Source organism: Ixodes scapularis, unplaced genomic scaffold (assembly GCF_016920785.2).
Source record: "Ixodes scapularis isolate PalLabHiFi unplaced genomic scaffold, ASM1692078v2 PGA_scaffold8__174_contigs__length_109621045, whole genome shotgun sequence".
In the NCBI taxonomy this organism is placed as follows: Eukaryota; Metazoa; Arthropoda; class Arachnida; order Ixodida; family Ixodidae; genus Ixodes; species Ixodes scapularis.
In genome coordinates this window covers 97,783,551-97,809,541 of record NW_024609883.1, presented here as the reverse complement: position 1 = coordinate 97,809,541, position 25,991 = coordinate 97,783,551, and the positions used below count along the sequence as shown (strand labels likewise).

At 47.5% G+C, this 25,991-nt stretch overlaps 2 protein-coding genes across 2 annotated transcripts; one reads left to right on the top strand and one right to left on the bottom strand.

Annotated features, from left to right (window-relative positions):
- Window positions 1-98: 98 nt before the first annotated feature.
- On the bottom strand, window positions 99-18,658 carry LOC8039181 (mRNA-decapping enzyme 1B). The gene is made up of 10 exons (XM_002413196.4): window positions 18,408-18,658; window positions 17,568-17,608; window positions 17,279-17,406; window positions 15,905-15,971; window positions 14,234-14,396; window positions 12,179-12,650; window positions 9,796-10,055; window positions 9,596-9,704; window positions 7,660-7,805; window positions 99-7,282 (listed from the first exon to the last, which is right to left on the bottom strand). Exons 1-10 carry the CDS (start codon window positions 18,534-18,536, stop codon window positions 7,175-7,177), a joined length of 1,623 nt encoding a protein of 540 aa, XP_002413241.4. The 5' UTR covers window positions 18,537-18,658; the 3' UTR covers window positions 99-7,174.
- A 382-nt stretch (window positions 18,659-19,040) lies between these two features.
- LOC8039182 (ER membrane protein complex subunit 3) lies at window positions 19,041-25,256 on the top strand. The gene is made up of 7 exons (XM_029982727.3): window positions 19,041-19,229; window positions 20,458-20,515; window positions 20,928-21,126; window positions 21,939-22,020; window positions 23,583-23,662; window positions 24,600-24,682; window positions 24,917-25,256. Exons 1-7 carry the CDS (start codon window positions 19,081-19,083, stop codon window positions 25,037-25,039), a joined length of 774 nt encoding a protein of 257 aa, XP_029838587.3. The 5' UTR covers window positions 19,041-19,080; the 3' UTR covers window positions 25,040-25,256.
- Window positions 25,257-25,991: the final 735 nt, after the last annotated feature.

Below are 25,991 nucleotides of genomic sequence, written 5' to 3'. Positions count from 1 at the left end.
GTATGGCAAGGTGTTGGATATACTGTGCATATTTTTTTAGCATTTGTGGAGTGTGGCGAAGTGATTGCTATCTGCAACAAGTGATACAACGACAACGGTTATAGCCAATAAAACATTTTTATTCAAAATTTGCATCTTTTGTTTGATTTCAGTACCGAATCACAGGTTCCTAGAACCTCTTCTTTTTGTGATTGCGGCTGCTTTGCTCGCAACGATTCAATGTGGATTGCCAATTAAGGAGACGACGCAAAGTTTAGATCTTAAAAATTTCTGAAAAAACAGTTGACTAAAAACACTTAAAAATATGCTGTAAAATACTATAGTATACTCAATTTGAATTGGCACCCAGACAGGCTAACTGAGAGAGAAAAAAAAAATGGACAATCAAGAATTTGAGAAACAAGTGGTACTCCGGTCAATGAACCGCGCAATTTGTAGACCAATCTTCGTCTGGAAAGATGACCGTAATCGTTTGGGAAACCAGACACTGATTGACTTGGCAGTTGACGACGGACTCGCACAAATACACAGAACAGAATTCGATTTATCGAAAAGTTAAATCCAATCCTAAAAGATTAAAAAAAAAATAATACGAGTCACCTTCTCCGAACCCTCTAGCACAAGACATTGCCAGATGCACATGCGAGATCCACATTCTTAATTCACATGAAACACTCGGTCGCAGGTACCGTTTTCGCCCAGATTTTCGTTGGGACTGGCACGATCTCCTGCGCCTCTCTTTTTTTTGTAGATCTTTTCCTTGTTTTTTTGTTACTTTTTCTTCCACAGATGAACACACACGCAAAAACATTCACGCAGGCACGCACTCGCACACACATACGAGAATTTGTACTTGTCATTGATTTGGAAATGATTTGCGGGGAGCTGGGACGCCAACTCGGTTACTTCGATGGCCAATTGAACTTAATCTTCCTAGAAGCTTCCCCCCTCCCCTCCATATCGGAAAGAAAAAATTAAAACGAAACGTGGCAAAATCTTTTTGTTTCTTTTGGAACGCTCTTTTTTTTTTAATTGCACGGCACACACTGGTAACCGTCGCACATAACGCTTGTGTGACACCAAACACATGACTACACGTAACCGTGACGGGAGGGGCTTAATGTCAGGGAACGTACAAATGTGACCGCGTTGACCCCGGGCGTTCCTTCGATCCCCCTCCCATCCCCCGACACAACCTTAAAAGTCGCGGGAGAAGGGTAAAAGCAGGCTTAACGAACGAGCGAACAAAGGAAGCGAGAACAATATTTGGAACGTCGATTGCGCGACAAGCTCCGTCCCGGTTAGGACGATGAGAAACACGGAAAAAAGAAGAGAAAGGTGATAATCCATCGGCTGCTGAATGAGCCAGCGAATGGAGGCCGATATTGAGGATTACTTTACGGAAGGGACAGCAACTAAAAGCTCCGATGCAGAAAGAAGCCACAGGGGCAACTGAGGGCTTTGGGATCAAAGGACGACGGGACGACGACAATCTATACGAGAATTTGCCCAACCCCGACTTTGAAAGCACAGTTGAACGAGAGACAACGAAAAGGAGGGCATCTTAGTGCCTAAGCACCCAAAGCGAGAAGCAGAAAGACAATTCACGCACGGTAGCGCACCGGGGACGTTGCAGGGGGGCTCGCATCTCGACGCTCAGGCACGATCAAGGGTAAAAAGAAGGGGGAAAAAAAACAAAAACGAGGAACTTATCACTGGTCTCGGAGAGTCAAAGAAAATAACTGCGTGAATCTCAGACTTGACGGGAAGGGGGGCATCAACGGCGATTGGACGACGAGCCGTGTTGCCCCGACTTTCCCCTGAGAGTCTACATGCAATGTAAATAAAATTACAAAAAAATAAAATAAAAACAATGTGGGGACGGTCAGTAAACGTTTTCTAAACAACTTCGGTTAGGAGGCGTCGTTTACGCCTCTAGGTGTTTCTTTTTTTTGTCATTTTCGTTTTCTATCGGAGTAGCAATGTAGCACCTACACTTTGTCAAAAAAAGGAAAAGCACCCTTATTTTACTGCAAGCAAAAAAAAAAAAAAAAAAAAAAAAAAAAATAATAAGAGCGGGGTGCCTAATATGTTGAAAGAGACACGAAAGATGAACAGAAAAGGGGCTATCTCCAATGCATGCCCAGGATATCAAAGCTGAAAAGCATACCTCGTTTTCAAAATCTAGCTTTGATCCCTATCCCCGGAGATGAAGTGCCACGACGCTTTCCATTGAGAGAATGAGCCTGCGCAAGACCTAGCTCTTAACGGACTGCAAGAAAAAATAATGCTCGATTGAGAAAACAGCTTCGGATTTCCTAGATTTTTGTTCCTCTTGTCCTACCGAGATGCTAGAGATAAAGGATGTCTAGGATTGGTGCCAATCGCGCAGACCCATTCTCCCTATAAAAAAAATGTACGACGTCGCATGTCTGACATGCAACCGAAAGGCGTCGCGGCACTTTGCACGTTAAAGCAGAGCCAACACTGAAATGCCAGGTTTGTTGGCGCCGCCGATGACGCTGCGGCGATGGAGAGCCAACAAACGGAGCGATTCTTCATTGAAGGACTGGGTGACGGCTCTACAAAGTCAACCAGTCCCGCTTTCGTGCGCCGACGAAAGATGGACGATCGGCGCCGCACATCAAGATGTGGCCGTCGACGGCGATATCCAGTTGCAGACGACCGCCACCGACGATCAGCAGACAACCGCCACCGACGGTTAGCAGGCGAGCCAGGCAGTGCCGACAAAGTAGGCAGCCGAACCGGCGGATGACGCAGCACAATTCAACGACCGCCGTCGTGCAGGTCGACGCACAGCCGAGCTGAGGTAGTCGGTTCAGTTCCGCAGTGACTCGGCGTTTTCGACGCGGCCGGTCGCTTCACGACGATCGGCGAAGTGGAGACGTCCACTGGTGCACAGTCCTTGCCTTTGGCAAGAGGCGACACCTTGCGTTGAGCGCCACCACACGGAAGGTCTGTCGTCCGCACAACGCAACGCAGTCTCGCAAGGCACTGCGAGTGTTCTGAGCACGCACCGCAAGGTTTGCGGGATTGTTCCGCGACAGACAAAAGAAAAGCTACGGAGGCGCGCCGGGCAACACCACGTTCGGGCCGACGCACATACGTCGCCTGCGCATCAAGATCGTCGCGCCCTACGACCCCCGTTCAAAATTGCTGCGCCAACAAAGGAAAAAAAAAAAAAATTCTAAAACCAGAAACACATTGCACACATGTCACACGCTCGAGTAGAGAAGATGCACAGAATGTCCGTTATGTTAAAAAAGTACCGACGTGGTGAGCGAGAAAACTGAATTTGGTGCGGCATAACACGAGGTCAAAGAACCGCGGAAGAAAGAAGGTGCGTGGAGATGGCGGACTTCAAACAAGAGTGGAGAGAAATGTACAGGGAGGAAAAATGAAGCACGAGTCGCGTTTCGCCAGGACGATGTAACTAATGCTACAGTGTCATTGAAAAAAAAAAAGAAAAGCTCACACTTCGAGGTTTAGTTTAATTAAAATGTAGGAGGGAACAATTTACGACGCAGGCAAAATGCGCACGCGTCGTCGTAGCGTCCAAAGTTTTCAGAGATTTGTTCGTGGGAACGACTACATCGTCCTGGTGCTACGCAGACTCTTTCCGCGCGGCCTCAAAAACGACGAGGCCGACGTCTCTCGCTCACGAGAAATCACACTCGCACATTGTAGAACACGGGCAGTTCGTCGAGTCGGTCGACGAGGCAACGACGCGAGGCGTCGCTCGCCTCCGAAACGTGGAAGCGTGCGACAACGTTTCTCCCAACACCCATTGAGGGTGCTCGGAATGACGTTGAAGCTTCGAATTGGGCCGCCCTAAACTTGCATCTGACCCCAAAAACAGCTTCTTCGGCCAAAGCGCTTTCCCAACGAGTCGCTTACATAGCGGCGCGTGCGGTCCCGACGAGGGCTATTTCTTGGGCTATGGATTGCGCAGCGACACCGTGGCAACGTTCGTTCGTTCCTCAGAACACACTTTTTAAAAATAGCTCTTTTTTAGTTTTCTTGTCAAGGCTTCTTTTCTCGGTTGCATATAAACCACACTTGAAACTTTCCACGCGCACACCTGGGTAAAGGGCCCCGTGTCGTGCCTCGTCGACCGGCTCCAACACCGTAGACGGATGTACACGTACAAACACACATCGACACGCGTTTCTTTGTAACTATGTGCACGTGACAGAGATCGGAGGCGGGGTGTGGGTTTTCCCCGCCTCAAAACAGTCAAGGGCATAAAGATATTTCTGGGTCTTTTCTTTTTCTTTACAACGCCCTCGCGTCGCGGGTGCCTCGCGTTAACGAGAACAAAAGAAAAAAAGGATCCTCTCAAGTTTACACTTTGTACAAAATGGTTCCTTCCTTCGTCGCCGTATTACTTACTCGCGATTTAATGAGCGGAGGGGTGGTTTGTACAGCATAGCACCTTTTCTTCTGTGTCCTCCGTGAAAATCGGACGCGCAAACGAAAATGAAAAGACGGGGTCAGCGTGGTCCCTCCTAAACGTCTGAGACTAGCATCTCCAAAAACACAAAAACAGAAGTGTGTGCGTGTCCTCTGCTTTGCCCCGATCCTTAATTCATCCGACCGAACGTCGGAGATGGAAAAGAAGAGGATCGCAAAAAGCTTAAAAACCGGTCCTCCACCCTCCTATTTCCACCCCCAAAGCTTGCAGGGCGCGTGCGCAAGTTCTGAGGGCGTCGTGGCAATTCAAAAGACGATAAAAAAAAAAAAAGGCTGTCCTTATTTACATGTTATTTACAATGACGCGGGTAGTTTCGAACCCCGCCTCCGAACCGCAAACAACCGTAAAGCCTCTGAAAGAATAATTTTCTCCATTCCACCCCTATACAAGCTCGTCTCTAGTGAACACTCGCAGCCCGAACGATTGGCAATCGTAACGTTCGTCTAGGTTTGCCTCACTACAACGAACCGCCAAAGCGCTTCGCCGCTCAAACGCGGCACCGCAAACGACGATCCATGTCCGGTTTGTCGAGCGCACAAGCTAGGCCAGTCTCTTCTGCCTAATTGCTACACCAATTTGGACCGAGCGGGATATGATCAAATAAAAGCGAACTCCGCTAATCACGACGACGCCTTCAAGAGGCAGATTCTCAGAAAAAGAAATGCGATTCTTCGTCTGCCGTCTCCGGACCATTCTAAAGCCTCAAACGTTAAAGTGCGTTGGAGTTGCGCTAAACGTTCCGACTGCTGGTGTCTGCACAATACAATCCAAACCGGACAGAAACCAGCCCACAATATTAACACCAGATCTAACGCACACAAGACTCGGAGGAACAGCAGATCGTCTATACGCACGAAACCTTTCTCGATCGGTCAAAGTGAACGCAACGGCCCGTCATTCTCCGTGCCTACTGTATATCAGAAAGTCACGGTGCACTTGTAATCAACCTTTGACGCGCCCAAGACTCAAACTGCTGGCAGCGCAGGTCTTTAACATTGACGTCAAACTGCTGGCAGGTCTTTAACACGGGCTACAACGCACAGCTTCGTTAAGTAGCTGCCCACCACCTTACGTTCGCATCTGACAAGAACTGTCTTGCCAGCCTCCTCTCTCTCACCCAGAAGTTACGATTCTCAGCGGTCCGTGCAGAGAGACCGGACAAAAACAGGCTGAGAAAACAAAAGGCGGGAGCCACGGGACCGCAGAGTCGGATCTCAGACACGCGGCGCATCTTTCGCTCAAGCCCGCCCTAAATGTCCCCCAAGTACCGTGAGCAATCAAAGAGCAATATGCCTTTTAACGGCGTACACCATCCAGTGTTGTGCACATTCCAGCGTAGTCCGCCTCCGAGTATTGTATACCGTCGGGTGGTCTACGTACTGGAGTGCCGAACGGCTTCAAGTGCCGTGCGCCACCAGATGATTGCTCTTTATACTAAACCCCTTCGGCGCGCATCTTTCGTTATATTCTGCCTTTCAAGTACACTGTACACATAGATGTCCTACACACCGCCCAGTGTTGCACGCCTTGGAGTGTTATACACCTCTACGTTTCGTACACCTTACATATTTGTAGATCCTTCGAGTGATTTATCATCCCCCCTCCCCACCCCTCCCATTGAAAATGGCTCCCGCCTTCGGTTACCCTGGATCATTACACCACCAGACGGTATCGCGACATCATACATCGACAAGTTTGAACACAAGAAATTGCTAAAACCAAACACGAGTACGGCTCCGTGCCCAGTCCCGGAACAAATATTTACAAACGTAACAAACATGTGTAGGCCCGGGCTCCTGAAACAAAGCCGCGGTCTGGCGAAAGCAGACGACGAAACAACCCGTTGACCCACGGCGACGGGTACCCCAACGCCGACGGCTTCGCGGTGTGGGGTTGGTCTCATTATACTGGGCAAATTCCAGCTTCGAAACAAGGTCAACCCCACACCGAAACCGACGCGCGCAGAGACCAGAGTCTGTGCGAATAAATCCCGAGTATTTCGTTTTTCTGCCCTCGGACCCCAAGCCAACCGTACCCTCCTTCGAACTCGAAACGACGCCCTGAGGCGGGTTCGCACACTTGGGGCTGCTTACGACCGGGGGAGCTAGAAACCGGTTTTTAAGCCAGTTGTGGCCGCTTACGACCGACCACGTTGCTGCGCAGCCGGTGCAAGCCGTCGCGAGAGGCTTAATAAAAATCGGTCGTGGCGCAGCCGGTCGTAGTCAAACGCAAGTGTGCAAACTATTTTTTAGACCGACGTACCGTCGTCGAGAAATCGGGTGCGGGGTAGACCACAGTGCCAAGGTCAAATGAAGGTCGTGCCCAAGGTCGAAGCCCCAGATTGACCGCCGTCGCGCCGAGGTCGAAAGAGCGAAGGTCGATATCACACGGCGACCGCGCAGGTTCGAAGGCCCGAAGCCGGCAGGAGTCTTCGAGGTCACACCTCCCCCACAGTTTCAAAGTCAAACAAAAACCTTGTAAAAAAAAACACAAAAAACAGAACAGCAATCATTTTCCGTGTACGGCGACACCGTTCAACACACGGCAAGGATGACGAGAGGCAGAAACAACGACGACGACGACGCACCCACGACGCGAGAGGGGATAGGAGGACTAAACGACGCCGAAGCAGCGGGGGGACGCCACGGGCAGGGCGCCCTCGCAGTCACCTGCGTGGCGTCACAGGCGCCCAAGCGCGCCGAGGATGCTGTTGACGTCGACGCTGAAGTGCGACTTGAGGCTGCCCAGGTAGGCTTCGTGGATCTTCACCAGGAAGTCGTTGTCCGTCTGCAGACGACCAAAGGAAACGACAAACGACAGAGTGAGGCAACGCGTAGAGAAGTCGTCAAACACCCGATACATTAAGAAGGTCTCGTGCCGAGTAACGAGCACACACGGAAACCTAACCGTCTTCATAACGGAAGCTTTGTTTCCACCAGGTAACCTCTGAAATAAAGGTGCAGCATTTTGCGATCCATCACTTCGAATGGACTCTTCAAGAAGTTCAAAATTGCTACTCCATTTTTTTTTTTTTTTTCAGAATTAAAAAACAAAAAAAGAAACCGGGAAGTGGCACGAAAGACTAGCACGCGTTCCGTATTTTCCGCACACAAAGGTAAACACACCAATCGAAGACAGGTTCTCGGAACCGCAACAAGACTGACCTGCAGCATGAAGATGAGGGCGTCCCGGAACTGCTCCTTGGTCAGAGGCGTCACGGATGAGGAGTTTGGGCGGCGGCCTCCCGAGAGCGCGTGGGGAGGTATCAGGGCTTCCGTCACGTGACCGTTCATGTAGGGGGAGCCACTGGCTGCAAGGGCGGAGACGTCACACGAGGGCGACGCAAACCTTGTCGCGTAAACCACTGGCCCCCGTTGGGCACCACCTGAATGGGCCAGCCTATGCCACACAGCCATCGCACGACACATGCATAAAAAATTTATATTCTGCAAATAGCAGACGCGACGTTTCTAGATAAAACGAACATTCTTCCGATTCTCGTTGACTTAGTTATAGCCAGTTCTGACTGTGCTTTACGTTTCGAGTTTGGATAGTTCCGGATAAAGCCATTTCTGAAGTCAGGGTCTCGGCCCTACGAATTTCCTTTCGCCTCGCAAAATAAGGACAAAAATCGAAGTATATAAGCGAGGTTACGGGTTTCTAGATAAAAACCGAAAAACGCGCGCCACACAAGTTTTTGTCAGTTCTAATATATCTGAAAAAAAAAAAAAAAAAACTGAGACATTTATAATCGCCACTACAAAAAAAAAAAAAAAAAAAAAAAAACAGCTGGGATTTTACATTAGTTTTGGCAGCGTGTGGAATTAGTTCTGAGGTGAAGCCACTTCAGCCTCCTTCCCAACCTCAACCGATCATTGAAGGAAAGGCCAGCGCTCATTAGGGCCAAGAGGTTAGTGTCGCTGTATTTCTGAATCCCGACCACAGTGTAAGATATACGTATGGATAGAAACTGGGGGAGGATGAGACGAAGGCGCACGAGGACGTCGAAGCACCAAGACCCGGTCGAACCAATTAGTGGATGGACGCGAAGCTAGAGCTTGTTGTCTACCCAGGGGCGGACTTACCAATAGGGTAAGTAGGCAGCTGCTCAGGGTAACAGAATTTTGGGGGCAGCCAATTATTTAGTTTCAAATTTAGCTCCTTTGGAAATTCTAACTCTAAATCTAGCTACTTATGAAAATTTTAACTCCACACTTGGCTACTTACTAATAGGCTGAGTATGCAGCTGCCTAAACTCCTTGTCACTAATGTTTGCAGTACAGGTGAAGGCAATGCTAGGTGAGGGGGGAAAGGGCAAGTACTAGGAAGGCTGGGAGGAACGAGAGAAACATATTCTCTTCTATAAGGTTCCAAGTGCTCTGCCTTTCTCCACTCGCCCTTCACTGCCCTCCTCTCCCATACCGCCTCCTTAGTGCTCGTCCTTTCTCTCTTCATCTGGTGTTGCCTTCGCCTGCACTGCACGCAACTAGTGACACGGAGTATAGGGTGGTAGTATTTTGGGGGCAGTCAATTTGTGGCCGCCCCCAAAATAATTGGCTCTTTTTTTTTAAATCTCCCTTCCAATTAAGCTATTTTGGAAATTTTAGCTCCAAATCTAGCTACTTCTGAAAATTTTCACTCCACACTTGGCTACTTACTAATAGGCTGAGTATGCAGCCGCCTGAACTCCTTGTCACTAATGTTTGCGGTACAGGTGAAGGCAATGTTAGGTGAGGGGGGAAAGGGCAAGTACTAGGAAGGCTGGGAGGAACGTGAGAAACATATTCTCTTCTATAACGCTCCTAGTGCTCTCCCTTTCTCCACTCGGCCTTCACTGCCCTCCTCTCCCATACCGCCTCCTTAGTGCTTGTCCTTTCTCTCTTCATCTGGTGTTGCCTTCGCCTGCACTGCACGCAACTAGTGACACAGAGTATAGGGTGGCAGTATTTTGGGGGCAGTCAATTTGTGGCCGCCCCCAAAATAATTGGCTCTTTTTTTTTTTTTAATCTACCTTCCAATTAAGCTATTTTTGAAATTTTAGCTCAAAATCTAGCTACTTCTGAAAATTTTAACTCCCAATGGTCACAGATCATGCCTCACCACTGAAAGAGTTTGAGCTTGGTGGCGACGAAGCGATGAGGCTGGTCGATCGGGTGAAGGCCATAGGCGACAGGAGGGGAATGTCGCACGCCGCAGGCGACTGGAACATCTGCAAAGGCGGCAGTTCCGTCTCAGGCGACTTCGAAACGAGAGGGTTGCCGTGCCCCCTCTCCCTCTCTCACCAAACGGATGCCACCCACCTCTCCCGCGTTCATTTCCCCGCCCGTGGCGGGTGGCGGCGACCGGTTGGGTAGCCCACCGCTCCCCCGCTGCGGCGCGGTGGCGGGCCCTGCGCCGGTTGGCTCCCCCGAGCCGTGGTTGCTCTGCGGTGCCAGGCGGAGCTTCTGGCGGAGGTCGTCCGTCGCCTCCCAGGCGGACAGGGTCGCCACGCACGACGCGGCGCGGTGACGTGGCGAGGCGTCTGCCGGCGGCGACGCCTGTCCCCCGCTGCTGGCTCCTCCTGCGTTGGCCCCAGAAGAGTTCAATGAGCCCTCTTCGTTTGTTCCGCAAGAAGTCCACCCAACAAGTGGGGTCGTACGGTCGCGGACGACACGAAAAAGCCCAAGCGAGCACGCGGATTACGAGGCCTGCCGCAATATCTGTTGGAAGAAAAGTCGACCGCTATCGAGGCTTCGACGGCCACTTGATTTTCGTCGTCGCTCCCCATTCGACCGGCCATAGCCGAGTTAATGCCGGTTTCGCCAAAGATGGAGGCATTCTGCGACAAAGGGCAAAACCGAGTTTGGCCAAATCCACCGGGTCGCCAGGTTAAGGGACAAGTTTTCGGGCGTTTGATAAGTTAGCAGAAAAAATATCATTAAGAATTTTTTTTTAACCAAACACCACTATTGTCGACGCTGACTCGGCAATCGTTTGCCGACCAAGTGAAGAGTAAAGACAAAAAACGACCAATTGCCGAGACGCTGCTCGTTCGCGCGATAGCCTGGACGATAACTCTGCCTTCTTCCGTTGATAGCTTGGGATGTGTTAGGTGCCATGCACTCACCTGGGCTTTTTTATATCATTCACAACTGCTTGTGGTGGGTTGCATATTGTTGCTGGTTAAGGCAGGAGTTGGGTTTTGAGACTAACTTTTTGGAGTACCCGAGTTAAACTAATGAACATCAGCTTTCTTAAGGTAAACTATGGAAGGTTTGAAGCTTTTCTAATCATTAGTTTGAAAGTTTGGTTTGTGCAAGCCCCTCAGACCTAATAACACACTGTATCATTATAGAACTTCAAGTATAATGCCTCAAGACATACCTCCGGAGGGTAAAACTACTGGATTATTTTTTAGTTGCATCAAAGACATTTTTTTTTTATACAAAACGGTTTTGTGATACTTTCATCGTAACCAGAGACAGGGAAAAGTAAAAAAAAACAGTCAAAACAACAACAAGTCTTAAACACTGCTTCCTAGTTTATTTGAACACAACCACTCTTATATATACACCACGACCCTCATCTCCAAAGCCTCCTATCCACTCGGTCACCGACAGCTGAGATTGAATCGAATGACACATGCTGCCTCCCTTCCTTTCACACTAAACCAAAAACTGACCCCGCCGACCTCAATTCAGATAAGACCACCCACACATGATAACAGGAATCTCAAACACAAAACCTGCTAACAATGAAACCCCCCTCCCCACCCCCCCCCCCCCCCCCCCCGAAAAAAAAAAAAACACTTCAGAGACACAGAAAGCGCTTCAGTTCGCTATCAAGTACCAAGGACGGTGTGCTTACGCAGTTGCCACGTGCCTCCCTCACAACTCTCCCACCATTTTCTTTCTCATTATGCAAAACCTGGGTATCCCCCCACTCCAGCTGACAGTCATTACAGTCTACAACATGTTTACCCATTTCTGAATGCTGCGGCTTGTCTTTTACCGCCCTTTTATGTTCCAGCAACCAGTTTGCCCTACATAAGACAACCCACACCGCAACGTAATGTTGTACACCACTCCTACCTGACAAGTTACATCAGGGTTTCGGGTTTTTTTATGGCAACCCTGATGGCCACCTGAAAAGGGGGTTAAACTTTCCAATTTATGTTGAGCTTCCAAAAACTAAATTTACTCCGAACCTCTTGGCCACTGACTTTGAATTACGAGACATTCCATGATAGTAAGGCCTGTCATCATGTGTAACTGGTCGTCAGGGTCAGTTAGTAAAATTGGCTAAGTTCCCCTTCAACTCACTCCTCTCTACAATGCCCTCATAACCCTGAAGGTATTTTAATAAATAAATAAATAAATAAAAATTAAATGTGCTACTGCTCCATCTATGTCACTGCAACCTAGGCAGTATTGGTGCACCTCAATAGACCCTTTTCAAAAGTGCAAGCTACCTAGCAGCTGCTGCGCCAATAATCCGAGTTGAACATTGTTTGGGCACGTTCGCCGAGCATGTATTGGACACGAAGGCTGCGTCAGCGTATGAGGACTCAAATCCAATCGGACGCTTCCCGACCAAGAGTCAGGGACCGCCAATGTCGCTCGACCAATTTTTGAAAAGGGTCTATTGCGAGCCGTACGGAACTCCCGTCTCCGACTTCTCCGCGAGCGACGGCCGTCCTCTCACCCTCGTTTCTCTGCATCCTCTCGACGTGCTCCAGCAGGTTAGCTGGATTCGAGAGCAGTTCCTGAAGCACCTCACGACCGCCTCCACCTCCTCCGCTGCCTCCGTTGCAGACGTCCTTTCCTTCAGCAGGCAGTGGAGACACGCTCGCGCGACCCCCGGACACTGCCGCAAACAACGTCGCCACGGTGAGCGGCGTCGACGGAGACTCCACCACGTTCGGCGGAACCGCTGCCGCCACGACGCCGTTGTTCCGTAGAGGCGTTGGCTTGAACAGCACGTCGTTCTTGGTGTTGAGGCTGCCGTTTGCGGCGACGTTGTTCTTGGCGTTGTTCACCTTGTTGTTGGGGTGGGGGTTGTTCCGCGCAGGGGGCGACGAAGTGGCGCCATTACGCCGGCCGCCGCGAGCACGGCCCCCTCCATTGCTGCCCTTGGGGTTGCCGACGCTGCATCCGTTCTGTACCCCCGCGTTTTTCTGCGAAGGGAAAGGGGAATTCTCCGTGAGTCGGCAGATACAGCAGCGTTGCTGTAAGTAGGTTCTCGAAGCGCACAACACGATAATGGCACCAAGGTGCAGCTCTTGGCAGAAGCACTTCACATAGACACCCCGTGTAGCAGTTGGCCAGTTTCTAATCAATATCAGTTGACTCGAGCAGGGCGCTATACAAATCGTGTGGGGTCACAATTGGAACCAACTTTTAGAGCGCAGCTTTTAGGCGCTTGCTTCCGTGTTCTATGGCATCAGCGTCAGCATAACCGTCACAAATTTAGCGGGAAAATTTGTGTCCTGTGACCTCAACATCAATTCAATTCCCCGCTAAATTGAGCGGGGAAATTCAGCTTCCCCGCTAGATTTGGAGGGGAAATTGATGTCATGTGACCTCAACACCAATTTAATTCCTAGCGGGGAATTGGATTACTGTTGAGGTCACGTGATGTCAATTTTCCCGCTAAATCTAGCGGAGAAGCTGAATTTGTTCATAGGCGACGTGACATTGAGTCATGTGACGCCATTTTCCTCGAGGAGAAGTTGAAAGGAGGAAATGAAGGAGGATAAGAGGGAAGAAAATGAAAAAGAAGGAGAGGAGGAGTAGGAAGGGCATACCCTCCTCTCTGTACCCTCTCCTTCTCCTCCTCAAGAGCTGTGCTCTAATTTCGCATTACGGAGATTTGTAAAGAGCTTTAATTTTTTTGTACAAGACCTGGAAGTTTAGAGCACGGGTAAGGTCCAAGTGCCGACAAAAACAGCCGCAATCGTCTCAATCCCAGTACGTCTGTCTACACAATCCACAAGTGAGCGAAGAGCTGCCTACCCAAAAATAAGAAGATGGTAAGAGCACTTAAAGGGGTGCTGAACCGAAATTTTGATTCCACAAAACACGCGGTAAAAGCGTCCAACGGGATGCTACAAACACCAAAACATCACTCATACAGCGATATCTCGAACGGATGACCAAATTTTTCAAGAAAAGGAGGCGCATTTGACAGAGATGATGCCGTCATGTTTCTCCGAGAAGGAGAGGGAACGGCCTTGAGGGAGCGAAGCGAAGAGAGGAGGAAACTTGGTATATTGACGTCACGCGCCTCGTCGGCCTGGTTCAATCTCGACTTCTTTTTCCTAAAATACGGCCATCCATTCGAGATATCGCCTTACGAGTATTGGTGTAGGGATTGTAGCGTCCCGCCTACATTTCCTGCATTGTTTTTCTGAAATCCATATTTCGGTTCACCATCCCTTTAAGCCTTTAGAAAGTGCAACTCCCACGAGACATGGTAGACATAATCACACGAATGAACCACCGACCAATATTTGTACGACCCTGAAAACATTCAAACCAATACCGGGCACGCAAAAAAATTGGGCAACTCGCCTGCCCAGATTCAATGGTAACAGAAAACACGAAACGGGTAGCCTACCTCCCCATATGTCCCTTTTGGGGAATTGCCCAACCAGAAAATTCCCCAGATCAAAGAATTCCCCGGCAACTCTTCAGTTTTTTCCCCAAAGATGCCCAACGGCACGCGACCCGGCACCTCGGACAGCCCGCCCGCACTCACCATATCGTACTGGTCCTTGGCCTTGGCGAGCAGTGCCACAATGTCCCTCGTGGCCCCGTTCTGACCCCCGGCCGCTGCGTTGCCGTGGTTACGGTGGTTACTGTCGCTCTCCGAAGCGCAGCGCTGCCTGTAGTTCGACTTGGCCGCCATTCCTCTCTTCAGGCTGCAAGGGGTCGCGTGAGGTCACCGCTAGAGAAGAAAAGAACGCTCGTGCGGAGCATCGAAAGTCCAATTGTTGTATGAACTAACCCCCCCCCCCCCCCCCCCCCCTATGGCGACACTGGTTTACGCCATGGATGAGATTTAGCCAGCGCAGTAAAACTGTTAGCTCTGGTCTTTAACATGCATTACGCTAAGTAGTTATACAAGACCACACACGCTGGTACGATGGTCATTCAATCTGATCGAAACGGGCAAGGGTAGGGATTGAACCCAGGATCCCTCGGCTCTGCAGCGCGAGCTTCCGCTCCACGTGCTTGGAGCTGCTGTGAGCTAACATGCTAGGCCACCGACCCCATATCTTGGGAAGGAAGCGTCATGATTGGCAGAGACACACACTCTGTGGAGGCCTTACAGTACACTACATGTCGGAGTTGGTGCGCAAACTCAATCTCAGGTTCCTCCATCTTTGCTCGAGCGTTCTAGCCGGCGCCAAAATTACTGGCTCGTTTGGCGCGTGCAAAGAGTCACCGTCAACATCCGCAATAACTTACGATGAAATATTATGTCCGTCGACCTACACGAGGGCAGAAAACACCGTCTCAAACTAGGCTAAATGAGGTTATCCATATCTCTTAACGCCATTTAGCCGAAGAGACCCGTGTGACGACGCAAGGTGTTGACAAGGTCCGATAGGAATGTATGGGCACTCTTTTGATCGGGAAACGGTCTACTTCGATTGAAAAGATTAGATACCAGAAAAGAAAAAAAAAAAAGCTCCTAGCTAAATATGGTAGCATGCTAATAATCAGTAGAGTGGGTTTGTGTTTCTTACTCTGTCCTCGTCTTTTGTGCGCTTTTAAAACCAAGACTAATAAGCAGGCATTGCATTGCGCAATGTACTAGCTTACTGGGCTAGGAAAGGGTGTAGTCGGCTTGCTTTCCTGGGATGAATAGGCCCTTTCCAAAATTCAGACTAGCCACCTCAATAGCTATCATCACCTAAGTGTATATCATCTGTACATGCTAATGGCTGCTCTTTGATAGTTGGTGAAAGAAGAATATGAAGGAAGCCTGAAAACTCCAGACGCCAGTCCTCTGCATTGTTGTTTGATGTCAATGTGGCGACACCTATAAGCTCCTGTGCGGTTCGCATTTGAGGATGTCACGTGAATCCTCGGAATGCTCAGCTTCGGCATACACGACATAGCTCATGACAGTACAATGTGGTGAATATTATTGAGAAATTTACTCAAGCGAGCTCCTCAAACAGAGCAAGTTTCTTAACACTATTAAAACTGAAATGAATAAAGAAAGAACTGTACAGCAAAGACCGCAACTTTCGTGCGTCTGTCGTCGACGGATAGATAATAGATTTTAACTGCCATTAGCGTAGATTAATTTAAACTGATACTTGGGCCATGAGATGGCACTGAATTTCTGAAAGGTCTATCGCAAAGATCAGGTAAAGAAAACAAAAAAAAATATATATTAGGAATGCAAAATGCACACCTTTTGCAGACGTTTCCAATCCTCTCGCACTCCTTCGTGTCGTAGAACCAGATGCAGGAAATGCCGGCTTCAGTGTCCAAATGAGAAATAAAAAAAAAAGATTGGTTAACGGAAAACACCCTGGATCCAGTTTTCGAGACAATGAAAGCTGAAAACTTTCTCATACTTGTTTTCTCTGTGAAAGGACCAATATCGGTTCCCCCCAATTTCTGTAGTAATTAACGGTTGCCAAAAACATGTTTGTATTTTCTTTTACGTATGAACACTCTTTAAAATACAATGAGTAAATTAAAGGGCATAATTCCAACTTGAGAGAAAACCTTACTTATGAAAGTTGCAAAATCTTAAAAGCCGTTTGACTCAATCATGCTCAAACGGGGATGTTTAAACCAGCCTTTAATGCTGCTAAAAAAATGCAGCAGCACTTAAAAAAAAAAATTGGATTGTTCATGAATGTGATTTATCTGATGGAAATGTGTGAGCATTTCCATCAGATTAAATTTAATGAATGAGTGGCCTCGACTTTCTTCCGTTGTTGCTCTTGGATACGGTCAACCATATCACTCATAGAAAGAACCATATCCATCGCTGGAGCAGTAACTGAGCTGGGGGCATTCCAAAGCAGTGCGGTGCCTGCTCGTCTCTTGCTCCGCGCCAGCTATGCAACACTCTTATTGGCCTTAAGTGCTGACGTCAGAACGCGTTATCCTCTTTCTCTCTCCCTGCTATCGTGGTGAGACATCACAGGATACCTTCTCACCACCCCACCCCCTCGTGACATTGTGCATGACGCTGACAAACAAATGCATGGACTGACACCCACAAATTTTCGTGAAAACTAATTCTAAGGCCCGCTTCAGACGGAGCAATTTCACCCAGCAACTTGACGTCGCAACACCTGCAACACCGGCCGCCCGCGTTCACACGCAGCAACCGAATTGCCATCATCATCATTAAATTTGATTCTTCTTTCACTATTTAGACGCCCAGCTACGCGCTGAAAAACGCGTTCTTATATCTGTGAACGTCGTTGAAAATACTAACTCATTTTTCTGAAACTGTTTCTTTCCGAAAACGATCCATTCCAAACCAGAACTAAGTCTTTAGCTGTCATCAAGTCCACAGGGGTGTCACGTGAAAATATTGCATCTCTGATTGGATGCAGCCGCTTCAACCGTCTTCGGATTGCTCCGAGTTGCTCGCTTGTTCGAGCCGGACCCGATCTCAGCAATTCGCGTTGATCTAGGGAAAGCTAGGGAACAACCCGCCAGCAACCTCAAAATTGCTGGAAAAGTCGCCCCGTCTGAAACAAGCCTAATGCTGACGCATAAAAAAAAAAAAAAAAAAAAATAACGGCACCAAGGTTTGACTTACAGTTGGAGTTTCTGTAAAGGAGGTACGGCGCCTGCACTTGGAACTCAGAGTCTGGCGTGATGACCTCTAGCAGGTTTGTCGTGCTCAGACGGTTCATAACAATGAAGCCATGGCGAGGAGTCTTTGACCTTTGAGCAGAGATAGAAAGAAAACGGAGGGAAGAGTTGGGGATGATAACAAAGGTATGGAGACAGTGCTTCGCCACCGAGAAAATAAAAATAAAATAAAGACACCTCAAGATGATGGGATGATCGAGAGGGAGACAAAATGAAAGAAAGGGACAACTTACCAACTAAATACGAACAACGCTCCTTCAATTTCCGTTTTTTCCTGCAAAAACGAGAAGAAAAAAAAAAAAGAAAAGAAGAAAGAAATTACATCAATGTTGTAGATTAAACATGTTTGCACACGACAAGGCCCTTATGTATCACTGCGAAGGGGACAGCAAAAGCAAACCAGAAACAAAATAAAAGCGTTCCGGTTGCCTAAAGTTTTGATTTTACTGTTATTTTCTACAAGAACGAAGCCGTTTGTGCGTGTTTAGCTCCTTTAAACCCACACCAAGCAGCTAATGTAAGAGTCACAGTTGTTACTAGGGTGTGTAGATGGGCAATCACAACCAACTAACGGTTTTTATTTTATTTTTATTTTTTTCTTTCTCGGCTTTGCACTTTGTTTCCTATGAAACAGCCATCTTTAAGCGCCTTTTCGTCACTAAAAAACCGCAAACACGCACACCACTGGGAACAATGAGCTCAGTAAACTGCTTAGAGAGGGAAAAAAAGAAAACAAACAAAAATGACAAAATACGAGCGCTCCCGATCTCGATTGTAGGCCATCCGACGTTATGCCTACTTCGTCCCGATCGCGAAAGACCCCGAGATCCGTTAGAAGGCTCGAGGCAGTCCCTCGGCGACGAAAAATCGGTTCTCGGACGCGGCTTCACGCGAGCCTAGGCCATTTTCAGCTCGTCCCAGGGCCGTTTCGTGGCCGATCCCGGCGACTACGTCGTTTGGGAGCGACCGCCGCGGTCACAGTGTCATGACGGGGGACGGCTTTTGTTCACGAGGAAACTGCGCCGACGATGAAACGATCCGGCGCTACGCGGTTGCGCAAAGTCCGCACTCACCCAACCGTTGGTCGCTGCCGAAAACTTGTACAGGGCCACTTGGCTCGCGTTGTCCAGAATTTCGGTGACCGCAGAATCTACTCTTTGTAGCGCGGCCAAATTCATGCGGTTGGCAGCTGTGCTGGACATACTCTTCTACTACAACTAACGCCAGCGAGAGACGAGCCTGACGGGTTTTTTTCTTTTTGTGAGGTACTTTTATGCGCTCGCTCGTTCGCTCCTCGCTCGCTACCTGCTGATGCAACAAAAACATAAGTCAGCGCCGCTGCACAGTGTTGCCGGCGTGGCGCACTTGATGTAAACAAAGTCGGTCAGGTGATGAAGAAAAATGTCGTTTGTGAAAAGAAGAAAAAAAAACACATGAAGTCAGTCATGCTATTTTATAAATAAGATTTACACGGATTCATTTATGAACGGCGTGAATTTTGCTGTTCGGGACACCTCTCATCGCGTCCTCAATACCTCTTCTTCCTCCTAAAATGTTTAACTTTACGAATAATTAATTAACGAAAACCTAGACTACGCGGGGGTGTTCTAATAACAAATACGATAACGCAGATTTGTTAAAAAATTCGCCTTATGTTATTTTGAGGTCACGTTCTCGCGCCTCTGCACAGTTGCGGAAGCGCCAGGGCTCCAATTCAATCGTCATAACTCGTCCAACTTTTTCAACATGGCGGAGCTGCTGTTGGATCCCGATATCCGGATATGGGTTTTCCTTCCAATAGTCGTCATCACGTTTCTAATCGGAATAGTCAGACACTACGTCTCAATCCTCATCTCATCGACGAAGAAAGTGGAGCTTCAGCAAGTCCAAGATAGGTGAGCTTATATGAGAACACCCTAGATGCAGCCTCGGCTGAGGAGTAGCCTAGCTTCCTGCAGTCTGTCCCTTTACGCTGAATTTCGGTTTCAAAAACTCTCATTGGTATGGCTATTTCATTTTAATAACGACGCTTCGGCGGAGTGATTCGACGGGGTGAATGTTTCAAATAGCAGAACAGTTTTTTTTTTTTCCCGTGTAGTTTTCGTAATTATGATCAACCCAACCTAACCCTACAAAATACGTCGAAACAAATTTCTAGTAAAACGAGGGAGAAAAAAAAAAAAAAGAAAAAAAACGCAAACGTAATAATTTTGTGCTTGCTGCACAAATAGCACTCTGACACGTGAACACCGTGATAGAAAGTTAACTTGTCATGTACCATGTTAGCTCTCGGCGATAATGCTAAGGAAGTTATCGTGCTGAATTTTACATTTGTTTTGATCTTTGCAACGTTTTACAAAAATTCAAACTCCGATCCATTAGAAAAAAAAGAAAAAAGAAAGGCGTATTTGGGAAGGAAAAAGAAAAAGGGGGGGGGGGGGGGGGCGTGATTTGGGTAGGGTAGGTTGTGAATGTTTTTATATAAAAATCATTGTATCTTTATTATCATGTTTGTGTCTACGTATTTGTAGTTTTTAATAGTGTTTCCCGAATGTGCCGGAAACATTCGAGTGTGCGGCTGAAATTCTGATAGCGACATCGTTAAAATATAAACAAAATCAACAACAAGAGAGGCATATCGTAGCGTAAAATAATGTTGATAAAACTCTGTAACACTAGTTTAGCACTGTCCATCAATTAGCTGCTGGGAATAATACAAAACCCCGTCAAGTACTATCAATGTTCGCCATACCTTGGGCATTTCTAACAATGTGAAGCTTGTTATTAAACCCGTCGCTGCTGACTCGGCACTCGTGCCGCGTACACACACAAAATGTAGCGGCCTCAGTTAACTGACGACGTAGCCACTAGGTGGTGCTCACTTTTGGAAAGGGTTCGTTCACCTCCCAAGCGTCTCGGCCCTAATCCTCGATTGCAACAAGGCCATGTGACCTCAATGGATCATTCAGATGAGCCTGCTTGGGACTTGGAAGGGACGATAAAATGTTGCGCATTGTCGTGTGCGGCTGAGCGTCTGTGCGACAGGCGTACCTGTTCTGGATTGGGGCGGCTTGATTCTGTGCTGTGGATTATAATACATTTCCACTCTTGTTTTCGTTGCAGCCAAGCCTTGATCAGAAGCCGATTCCTCAGGGAAAATGGAAAATACATTCCAAAACAGGTAAATTATTAGTTAATTTATTTAACGGATGATGCGGATCACATAAGTGAGCCACGGCACGCGTGGCTACAATTTGAAATGTAGTTTTTACGAAGAGCTTGTTCTAGAACCGATTGCGTCGCCAAAGCCATAGAGCAACGGAAGGACCACAGTTTCATTTCGGAAGGATTTTCATCCAGTAGTTGTCCAAACTAGTCGAATTGCAATGCAGTAGCCTCTGCAAAATGATAAAAAGTCACTACAGTGAAAACATTATTTGTTAAATAATTTCAGTGTTAAATTGCCCGAGGGAAGGAAGAGTACCTGAAAAGTTAGATTTTGAGCATGTATCGTTTCAACAATATCCAGTGGCTTAACCGTGAGAACCCGGACAATCATCCTGTCTGATGGCTCGTTTGGTCGCCACCCGCAGAGCTTCCTGATGCGTAAGAACTTCTTCAACCACGAGGAGACCGGGTACTTCAAGACCCCCAAGAGGGCGCCAGTGATGCAGAACCCCATGACAGACCCGTCCATGATGACCGACATGCTCAAGGGGAACCTGACGAACGTCCTGCCCATGATCGTCATCGGCGGCTGGATCAACTGGACCTTCTCTGGCTTCGTCACCAGTGAGGATGCTCCGGAGAGACATGCTCCGGTTTCTCGACGTGCAACGTGCTCCCTGAAAGATCCACGAGGCTTTTATCTTCGCCAAACACTCCCTTTCCACCCAAATGTGGCACTAGCGTTCCAAACCAGACGACAAAGTTTCAGAACCATCCGTTACCTTGTTCGAAAGTCGTACCGTAACATCCGTCGCAAGCACCCACTCAAACTTTTGAGATAATTGTGTAAAACCCGAGTTTGACAAATATGTAAAGATATGTCCTTTGTGTATTTTCGGAACGCTACAAAATTGGTGGTGCATGCAAGTGATTTTCTGAAAATTCGAATGGTAAATTGAGGCCCGTTCTTGGTAACCGGTGCCATTCAGCTGCACGTATTTGAGGGCTTTGTCGGTCGGAATTTTCCCATTCAGAATTTCAGATCACTTATAACTTTATAAAAAAAAAATATAACGGTTAGTTGTGGAACTTTGGTGTCTGGTTCGAACCGTTAGCACTTGTCTTTGGCGGAGAATGTGCGTTTGGTGATGTGTAGTTTATTTTGGAGTAAAAAAAGCCATGTAAGTTTTTTGGGGGACTCCTTGTAAACAAGTGAGCGCACCCGATCTGGTGGACCAATTTCCTAAATTTGAGGCTTCGCTTACCTAATGGCGACTGCGGGAAAAACGGTCGCTTCACGCATTGTGAAGGAAGATTGAGGCCGTCAATGCCGTCTGGCTCTTGGACACCGTTTAAAGTGTTGTGTGTGTGTGTTCAGCAAAAGACTGGAATGGCCTAGAGTTTGCCTTTGTTCCTTTTGTTTCTCGTCTCAACAGCAAAGGTTCCCTTCCCACTGACTCTGCGCTTCAAGCCTATGCTTCAGCGTGGGATTGAGTTGATGTCCTTGGATGCCTCGTGGTAAGGCCTGCTTGCTGGTTATTTAAATCCATCCTTTGTTGGTGCTAGATCAGCTGCCTTTTCCATAACCTAGGGGGAATGCTAGGCGTATTTATTGAAAAGTGATGACACAAATATTGAATATGGATAGTCTTTTAAAGTGGCCAGTTTCCCCTGTGACTACTATGTGCCATAAAATCCCAATAGGGCGCCCTTCCCGAAAGATTGCCCATCCTGTTTTCTGGCTAAATGTCTATAACATAAATTCCGAAACATCACCTGCCCCCCATTCTCGGCAGACTTTCTGCGACGTTCGACGGGAATCATGTCAACCGCACAATCTGCGGCACCGGTATGTGTGTTGAGGGAGTTCGTAGCGGGTTAGCGCGTTTTCGTCCGCGATCTGCACACGCGATGTTGGTTCGTGTCGCACGCGAGTCGATCTCGCGTGTTTATTTCATACTGAAATGCAAGTCTGCTGCGTCCGCGATCTGCGGCATTCGTTCCTGTGACATGCGAGTCCGTAGCGGGTTCCCTCGTTTTTTTGTTCTTGATCTGCGCGTGCGACGTGCGATGTCGGTTCCCGTGACATGGGAGTTGTTCCCGCACGCTTGTTCCACCATGAAACGCAAATCTGCTGCATCTGCAATTTACGGCGGTTCCCTCGACATGCGAGTTTGCGGGAGGTTCTTGCATGTCCTTTGCACTGTGTAAAGCGAATCTGCTGCGTCTGGAATCCGCGTTATCTTTTATCATGACACAGGAGTTCATAGCGAATTCCTGCGTGTTTACCGCGTTGTGAAAAGGAAATTTGCTGCGTTTGCGATCGGCGGTATCAGTTTCCGTTTCACGTGGCTTGTAGTGGGGGGCCCAGTGTTTTATCACTTAGTTTTCTTAAAGTTTTGCTGTCGCATTCCTAAAGATAGCCCATACCGTGTTTTTCATCAGGTGTCCTTTCAGCATCCTTTAGGGATTTTACAGTAGTATTCTCAAACTTAATAGATAGTGTAGCCATCACTGAGCTGAACATAATCAGCTTCGAAAGTGCATCGTTATGATTCAGAGCTGGCTCCAACAGGGGCTGCGCCATTCTGGCACACGCTGTTAGGAAAATGTCTGTAATTTCTAAACAAACTGACAAGGTGTTGACATTGCTCTACTACAATCTCCTGTTTAATTGACCTTTTGCTAAATTACTCAAGCACCAAAGAGAATGTTGGGAACTTAGATATGTGCACTGCACAAGTTTGTCTTATGGATACAAAAGATTTTAAGTAAATGACGGAAATCGGGCATTGACGAGCCGCATACAAGGTGCCCTTTCTTTTAGATTTTTGATTTAGAACAGTTAGCGCCGCATGTGCCAGCACAAGAACCACGTGCAACTACAGTGGCAGTACGTGCCTTGGTGTTCAGGCAATTAGCAAAAGGTCTGTGTTTTTTTTATAACCAATGAAAAAAAAGCTATATTACATCTTTCACAAGGTTCATGCTGTCTGTAGTTTACTGACAAGCACAATATTGCTGGTGGTAATAGTAATAACAATGCATCTTTTTTTTTTTTTGCCATTTTACGTTCCCAGGGTGAGCTCGGCGTCATGGTATTTCCTGAACGTCTTTGGACTACGCAGCATCTACGCCCTGGTGCTTGGGGAGAACAACGGTGCGAATATTGGTGGAGGCGGCCACTCTTAGGCCTTGGTGCAGTAGCGAATAGAGAGTTGATTTCTCTTATTTACCTCAAAGGTGTCTTCTGGAGATGCATTACATAATGGAGGAGGGAAAAGAGGAAATGTAATATAATAATAAGAAAAATTTATTTTCCATCAACAATACAGTACATTATAGACGGAGAAGGCCAAGGAAAAAGCTGTTTATAGACAGCTTGACGGGCCCTCGGTCTCCTCATCAAAGACACAAAGAAGTGTTTAAAAAATGTGAAAAAAGCATGTCCTGCAAACAGCATAAACACACTCTATTGTCATATTATAAGCACTCAGCCAAAAGTGCAAACAGCATGAACATGCTCTCTCGTTCTTAAAAAGGCATATGGCAAAGTTCAGGAAATAAAATTGTTTCTATATTTTTTCCCCCATCTAGACATTTCCAAAGGTTAGGAAGCGTGAACTTTAGCATTTGATATCCCTAGTTGATTTTACATCTAGAAACTTTACAGCGGTCTGCATGATGAGTGGATATAATGTGATCGCATAGACATGACTGCGCCATCTGCTCACTAGTGTGACATGCATCATGTGAAAGAAAGTAATCGGGCTAATGCGCATGACTTTGTATCAAAGAATCAATCAATAGCTATGAGAACAGTGTGCATGCTCATGCACACTGTTCTCAGTGCAGTGTCATGCTGCTCTTCTGCAGTGTCATGCTGCTCTTCGTAATTCAGGCGCTATCAGGTCTGACAAGTCGTCCTGTTCCGTGACGCAAAGTGACGGGGGTGAAAATGGAAGAGCATTTATGACGAGAACATTTTATGTGTCTATATTTTTCTTGTTGATAATGCCAATGTTGGCTTTTCTTTTTTTATAAAGAGGGTGGGGTTTGTGTACACGGGCAAGAGCGGTGTTTGTCTCTGTATGCAGCCGCAGACCAGACACGAGTGATGCAGGATCAGATGTCGGGCGCAGCGTTGGCCATGCCTCCGGACCCCAAGCAGGCGTTCAAGGTATTTTCTTTCAAGCAGTGCTAGCAATCGTAACGTAGTTTCGTCCAAGAACGTGGAAGCAAAATAGTATAGAGACTCGCAGGCTGCGGTGCAAGTGGCTGCGTAATAGAGATGTAAACCTCTTCACGTCACAATGTTATGCGACATAGCACACACGAAACGCTCTTCAAGGTCCGCTGCGGGACCTTAATTATCCCATGTAAAGGAAAATTAAGAATGGTTTTTGGTTTCCAGAACGAGTGGGAGGCCCTCGAGATTTGCGAACACCAGTGGGCCATGAAGAACATTGAAGAGGAGCTCATGGGCAATGTCACCTGCACGGACAAGCCAGCAACAACACACAAGAAGTACGACTAAGTCAGAAGAGCAACATTTTTCTCTTTATATTTTATTGTTTGCGGCCCTATACACTTTTGTACATCAAGTGACATTTTCGAGCAACACTGTCATGATTGTGCCCCCGACACATGTTTATAGGCTCGTTTCATAAACTGTTTATTTGCTCATGGCTCGCAGAGGGCTTTTTTCCTTTTTTTTTTCTTGAGATTGAATAAAGGTTGCATTTGTGTGGTGACTTTGCCTGCGTTGTGTTTATTTTGTGGACGAAGTAAGAATCAAGTAAAAATAAATGGAGGAAAAAAGGTTGTCTGATGCTGCTACTCTAGTCAAAAGTCTTCTGCAAATTGAGTTAGGAAACATTTAAAAGCTCTCGTGGGGTTCTTGCTTGTCTAAAGGCTGGTTCACACTAGCAACAGTTTACAACTGAGTCAAACAAAACGGTTTCAAGGAGGTTGGAACCCCGCAAGGAGGTCTTCTAACCTCCTCGAGAGGTTTTAAGTCGCTTAGGACCGCCAATGCTGCTGCGCAGCACAGCCCTCACAGGAGTCCTAAAAAACAGTTTTGTTGAACTTGGCCAACCAGAAGACAAAAAGAATCCCCTAGCGGTGGTAGTGCGAAACAGTTTTAATAATGGTATATGTTTCTAATAAGTGTGTAAGAGTGAAATGTAGGAACCGTTAATGGTTGAAAATAGGTTGCACGTGATGTTTCGATTATGATCGTGCAGAAAGACGTAAGAAACGAATGTGCCGCTCAACTCTCTTTTGCTCGGACAGAGTGTGACTGCTCGGACAGCAGAACCCCGGCGCTCGGCACACGGATTATATTGATCGGTCCTCTAGTCGCACTCTTCCACCATTATTTTTGATGACTGTGATGAAAACATCACGTGCACCATATTTTCAGTCATTGAGAGTTACTCCGACGCACTTATTAAGTTTGTTTCTCACGATCACCGCCAGAGACTGGC

Coding starts and splice junctions, on each gene's coding strand:
- LOC8039181 (XM_002413196.4), bottom strand. CDS start 18,536: ATGTCCAGCACAGCTGCCAACCGCATGAATTTGGCCGCGCTACAAAGA. Junction 9,705..9,795: donor GGGAAATGAACGCGGGAGAG/GTGGGTGGCATC, acceptor CCGCCTTTGCAG/ATGTTCCAGTCGCCTGCGGC. Junction 7,283..7,659: donor CCCTCATCTTCATGCTGCAG/GTCAGTCTTGTT, acceptor GGTCGTCTGCAG/ACGGACAACGACTTCCTGGT.
- LOC8039182 (XM_029982727.3), top strand. CDS start 19,081: ATGGCGGAGCTGCTGTTGGATCCCGATATCCGGATATGGGTTTTCCTT. Junction 21,127..21,938: donor CTTCTCTGGCTTCGTCACCA/GTGAGGATGCTC, acceptor TCGTCTCAACAG/CAAAGGTTCCCTTCCCACTG. Junction 23,663..24,599: donor GGTGCTTGGGGAGAACAACG/GTGCGAATATTG, acceptor CTCTGTATGCAG/CCGCAGACCAGACACGAGTG.